The sequence below is a fragment of the Ooceraea biroi genome, chromosome 2 (assembly GCF_003672135.1).
Source record: "Ooceraea biroi isolate clonal line C1 chromosome 2, Obir_v5.4, whole genome shotgun sequence".
Taxonomy (NCBI): domain Eukaryota; kingdom Metazoa; phylum Arthropoda; class Insecta; order Hymenoptera; family Formicidae; genus Ooceraea; species Ooceraea biroi.
In genome coordinates, this window is record NC_039507.1 from 7256552 (window position 1) to 7262496 (window position 5945).

At 51.2% G+C, this 5945-nt stretch overlaps 1 protein-coding gene across 1 annotated transcript; it reads left to right on the forward strand.

Annotated features, from left to right (window-relative positions):
- The first annotated feature begins 185 nt into the window (after positions 1-185).
- LOC105283375 (regulator of nonsense transcripts 1) lies at positions 186-5461 on the forward strand. Its single transcript, XM_020033008.2, has 5 exons — positions 186-592; positions 1477-1754; positions 1854-2009; positions 2174-2767; positions 2859-5461. Exons 1-5 carry the CDS (start codon positions 404-406, stop codon positions 4999-5001), a joined length of 3360 nt encoding a protein of 1119 aa, XP_019888567.1. The 5' UTR covers positions 186-403; the 3' UTR covers positions 5002-5461.
- The last annotated feature ends 484 nt before the right edge of the window (positions 5462-5945 follow it).

Below are 5945 nucleotides of genomic sequence, written 5' to 3' on the forward strand. Positions count from 1 at the left end.
CGCTCGCAATCGCTACGCGCGCCCGATCAGCTGATGACGTAACACGGGACGAGCGTGCTGGACAAAATCGTTGCGTGCGGTCGTGCATCGTGCGCATTCGTGGCGGTGGTGGTGGCGGTGGTGACGGTGTGGGCACGAGGCGAGAGCTACGGCGTAGGAGATAACCCCGCGGTAACCCGTTTCCGTAAGCCGATCCGCGCCGCGTCGCTTCGCCCCGCGTACCATTCGCTGGCGTTGTCGCGCTTCGGGAAAACCGCCCGCGAGTCGCTGGCTTCGTCCCCGCTCAGCGGGGGTGTGCAGGCAGAAAGAGAGAGAGGGGGGGGGAGAGAGCGCGTGTGCGTGAAAGCGTACGTAGAAAGAACGAGAACGCGAAGAGCGAGAGGAGGATCCGGAGTCCGCCAGGATGAGCGTCGACGCGTACGGACCTAGCAGCCAGACCCTCACGTTCCTCGACACCGAGGAAGCGGACCTGATCGGCGCGGACACGCAGGGCAGCGAGTTCGACTTCACGGACTTCACCCTGCCGTCGCCGAGTCAGACCCAGGCCTCGCAGCACGACGCGACCCAAACGCAGTCCAGTCAGCCCATCCAGGTAAGCGAGGAGTCGCCGAATTGCGCATTGTGTACGTCGATCGTTCGTTTCTCCGACACCCCCGGACGCGCCGATCTCGCGGCGTGGAAGATGCCGTCGGCGGGCGAATCTCTCGCGGCCACGCGGCCTAACCTCGCACCACGCGTATCGAATGGTATGGCGCGGTGCAATTAAAGCCGACCATATGATAATATAGATTCTCCCCCTCGTGCTTTATCTCCGTTCCCCGTGACGTTCCTCGTTACCGCGAAGCGCGAGAATCCTTTAGCGCGCTGCACCGACGCGCGACCTTGATCGCTCGCTGGAGAAACGCAAAGGATTTCTCCGTCGCGCACCGCCCGTCTCTCTCGAGCCAGCTGGGAGTGCGAGGTTAGGTTAACACTTGCGCCAGTTTCTCCAAGGTTACGCAAGCTGTTCTCGCATTCGGATGAAATAAAGGAGAGACCTCAGAGCGAATGAAAAAGAATACGAATTACAGTATCTTTAGTTTGAAATCGAAGCGATATAAATAGATCGAATGGTTTAAGTGTGTGTAATATTTATCTCGTTGTTTGATAAAATCACTTTTTCTCCTTGGACGAATGAGAGTCGGAGATACAGTAGTATTATCTCAAATGTATGTGTGTCGATATATATGTATGACATAATATAACAATTCCTTGCAGGGATTGCAGCATAAAAAAGGATTAAGTTTCTCTCCTTTTGCTGATTTTATCCTCAAGAATAATTGCTGTTTTCTTATCAAATAATTGTTTTTGTTTCCCTCAAAATTTATCAAAACTTTATCCTCAACTGGATTATTCTGTATGCTGAATTTATTAAGAATTCGTTGTTTTAAGATTGTCTGCATGGAATACTGACACGCTACTGCATTTGTTATTCAGGTTAATGGAACGAATGGTAGTTCAGCATTGGACTTGAAGATCTCTGGGGCAGCCCAGAGTCTCGCTGAGTTGCAGTTTGAAGAGGAGGAGGAGGAAGCGTATTATAATCGTGATTTGCCTGACCATGCATGTAAATACTGCGGTATCCACGAGGCATCCTGCGTGGTTCTATGCAATGTCTGTCGCAAGTGGTTTTGCAACGGACGCGGTAATACATCAGGCTCACACATTATCAATCATCTTGTCCGTGCTAAACATAAGGAGGTCACTTTGCACAGGTGATTCATTAAGATAAAGTTATATTTATCAAATGTTTAATCGATTTCTGTTATGAATTTTCGCGTTATGGAAGTTCTTGAATATTGTTTATTTTACAGGGATGGTCCTCTGGGCGAAACCGTTTTGGAATGTTATTCCTGTGCCACGAGAAATGTTTTTGTACTGGGCTTTATTCCTGCAAAGGCCGATTCCGTAGTGGTGCTGCTTTGTCGGCAGCCGTGTGCGGCGCAAACTTCCTTAAAAGATATGAACTGGTAAGACTGAATACTTCTGTACACGTACACACACACAAAGTGACGTATCTGTGTATGTAAAATTGTATGCACACAGATCTCTCCCTGGTATGATTAATAATGTATTAAGACTTCTCTTTTTGGGAAACTTACATAAAAAAACTAAATTGTCAAAAACCATTTAGGGATCAGGAACAATGGAAACCGTTGATCGAAGATCGTAGCTTCCTGGCTTGGTTGGTAAAGATCCCGTCCGAACAGGAACAGTTACGAGCCAGACAAATCTCCGCGCAACAAATTAATAAATTGGAGGAGTTGTGGCGCGATAACGTTGACGCGACTTTCCAAGATCTCGAGAAGCCCGGCGTGGACGAGGAGCCGCAGCAAGTTTTGTTGCGCTACGAGGACGGGTACCAGTACCAAAATATTTTCGGACCACTCGTGAAGCTGGAAGCGGATTACGATAAACGCCTGAAGGAGTCGCAAACGCAAGAGAACATCGAAGTACGATGGGACGTCGGATTGAACAAGAAGACCATTGCGTACTTCATGCTGGCCAAAACGGACGGTGATATGAAATTGATGCACGGGGACGAGCTCAGACTTCGTTACCTGGGTGAGCTTCACAAACCTTGGTCCGGCATTGGGCACGTGATTAAGATTCCCGATAACTACGGGGAAGAGGTCGGGATCGAGTTGAAAAATAATTCCGGCGCGCCAACGGAATGCATCAGTAACTTTGTCGTTGATTTCATTTGGAAGAGCACGAGTTTTGACCGGTAAGATTCTCTCTCTCTCTCTCATCGCGTTATTTTGTTATTTAATTATGATTATTATTTTATCTTTTTATTTTATTTTATCTTTTTACAGGATGCAGTCTGCATTACGCAAATTTGCTGTGGATGACACATCGGTGTCGGCGTATATATATCACAGATTACTCGGGCACGAAGTGGAAGAGGTATTGTTCCGTTGTCATCTCCCCAAGCACTTTAGCGCGCCAAATCTGCCAGACCTGAACAGATCGCAAGTATACGCCGTTAAGCACGCGATCCAACGACCGTTATCGCTGATCCAAGGACCGCCCGGGACAGGCAAGACCGTGACGAGCGCCACGATAGTCTATCAACTGGTGAAGCAGAATGGCGGTCCGGTTCTTGTGTGCGCGCCTTCAAACACCGCTGTCGATCAGTTGACGGAAAAGATACACAAATCGAATCTGAAAGTTGTACGATTGTGCGCGAAATCGCGGGAGGCCATCGACTCGCCCGTCAGCTTCCTCGCGCTGCACAATCAGATAAAGAACATGGAGACGAACACCGAGCTGCAGAAGTTGCAGCAACTGAAGGACGAGACGGGCGAATTGTCGAGCGTCGACGAGAAGCGCTATAGACTTTTGAAGAAAGCGGCGGAAAAAGAGCTGCTGGAAGCAGCCGATGTAATTTGTTGCACGTGTGTTGGTGCTGGCGATCCACGGTTGCATCGGCTGAAGTTTCACTCTATTCTTATCGACGAGAGCATGCAGGCCACCGAGCCGGAGTGCATGGTGCCTGTTGTTCTGGGTGCCAAGCAACTGATCCTAGTCGGAGATCACTGTCAATTGGGCCCAGTCGTGATGTGCAAGAAAGCCGCCCGAGCAGGCCTGTCGCAGTCGTTATTCGAGAGACTGGTAGTACTTGGAATTCGACCCTTCCGCTTGGAAGTGCAGTACCGCATGCATCCTGACCTCTCGCGATTCCCGTCGAACTTTTTCTACGAGGGCTCTCTGCAGAATGGCGTTTGCGCCGACGAGAGGAAACTGCTGAAGATTGATTTTCCCTGGCCTGCACCGGACAAACCGATGTTTTTCTACGTCACCCAGGGCCAGGAGGAGATAGCTGGCAGTGGAACGTCTTACCTGAATCGCACGGAAGCTTCTAACGTGGAGAAGATTACGACGCGGTTTCTGCGTTGCGGCGTGAAGCCGGAGCAGATCGGAGTGATAACCCCATACGAGGGTCAGCGCGCTTATCTCGTGCAATATATGCAGTATCAAGGTTCCCTGCACTCAAAACTGTATCAAGAGATTGAAGTAGCGAGCGTGGACGCCTTCCAAGGACGCGAGAAGGATATAATAATAATGTCCTGCGTGCGATCCAACGAGCATCAAGGCATTGGATTCTTGAATGATCCTAGAAGATTGAACGTGGCGTTGACCCGCGCCAAGTACGGTATCATCATCATCGGAAATCCCAAGGTGCTGTCGAAGCAACCTTTGTGGAACCATCTGCTTAGCTTTTACAAAGAGCAGAAGGTATTGGTCGAGGGACCGTTGAACAATCTGAAGGAATCTATGATTCAGTTCGCCAAACCGAAGAAGCTCGTGAACGCGGCCAATCCGGGTTCGCACTTCATGTCCACGTCAATGTACGATGCGCGCGAGGCCCTGATCCCCGGCTCCGTGTACGATCGCTCGGGCGCGCAGGTGAATGGCGCGCAGAGCCATAATCCGTACTATCAGAGGAACGTACCACTCGACATCTTCAGCCGTACTCACGACACCATCAGCTACATCAGTCCGGAGCGTGCCCAGGCGGCGATGAACAACATGCCAGTGCCAGTAGGCATGTTTATGAACATGGCGCATGTACCGCCGCGCTTCTACAACCAGCATCAACAGGCCTTGCAGGCGCGTCAGAATCAGAGGAACCGGCGCGGTGCTGCAGCGGCGAAGGGCAAGATTGGCTCGCGCATGGGCAAGCTGAGCCAGACGGAACAGAACACCCAGCCGTACAGCCAACCCGGTTTGCCACTGACCCAAGGTACGACTCAAGGCATGTCCCAGCCCGGATTCAGCTTGTCGCAGCCGGGACTGAGCCAGGCAGAACTCTCCCAGGACTCGTTCGCGGTTGGCGAGTTCCAATCACAGATGGATGGCCTGTTGTCACAGGATTCGACTTACCAGGGTGATCGGAGCGGGTTCTATCAGTCCGGGCAATCGCAAGCCGGGGGACAATTCTCCCAGCCCTACTGAGCCGAGACCTGGGTACGGCTGAGCAACGCAATTGCCATGCCATGAAGGCTCGTTCGACCAAATCTTCGACCAACGACCACAAATCACTAACTGCGCAAAACGGTAAGACGGCTCGGCGATCGAGTACGATATTAATGCAGCGTATGCAGTCGTCGATGTGAAGGATTATAAGGAGAGCAGGAGGGACGAATGGAAAACGAGGGTTTTCGCGTTAAGCTAACTTGCCAGGATTGGAGGATTGATTCCACCGTGGATGGAAACATGCAAGGTTCATCCTACTTACTACTTGACAATATTACTGATTGCGACGAGAACGGAAGGAGACGTCATCGCAACCGGCTAGAGGACGACAAATCTATCTACGACCAGCAGCCACCGATCATCATCGTCAATCGTGACACGCGCTTACCGAGAACGGATCGTTTTAACGCGAGGATCGAGTGACTAAGAATTTTAAAAAGAAAAAAAGGCAGAAAAACCCTCAAAAAAAGAGAAAAAGACGTTGGACGTAGAATGGACGTATCGCTTTCACGATTCGATCACGAGTTCGACAAGTGTGCCAAGGTAGTAGCAAATCGGCAAATCGGCTGAACCCACTGGCCAAGGAGCGTTTCGCGAGGTGGAGAGAGCCTCGCAGCTACCCGCAAGCCAATGGATGGGAGGATATCGACCACGCAACAGCATCGGGACGCTGCGGCGTTTCCTCCACATCATCATCATCGTCATCATCATCGTCATCATAGACTCGAACGTTCGGGAACGCTGGACGAACGGAGAGCACAAAGTGTCCGCACGTGTAACCGCCGTCTCGAGCCGTGAACGAGGTACGCCAGGAGTAACTACGAGTCCGCCGTTCGGGATGAACGCACGTCGTAGGAGCACGTGCATCGTGGCTCGATGTATCGTCGGTTTCTCCGGCATTTCGTCGCGAAGAGTCGCCGCCG

What these genes read in the sequence shown, in the direction of transcription:
- LOC105283375 (XM_020033008.2), top strand. Translation starts at nt 404, where the DNA reads ATGAGCGTCGACGCGTACGGACCTAGCAGCCAGACCCTCACGTTCCTC. An exon ending in AAGGAGGTCACTTTGCACAG is followed by an intron (nt 1,755 to 1,853) that starts GTGATTCATTAA and finishes TTTATTTTACAG; the next exon opens with GGATGGTCCTCTGGGCGAAA. An exon ending in AAGAGCACGAGTTTTGACCG is followed by an intron (nt 2,768 to 2,858) that starts GTAAGATTCTCT and finishes ATCTTTTTACAG; the next exon opens with GATGCAGTCTGCATTACGCA.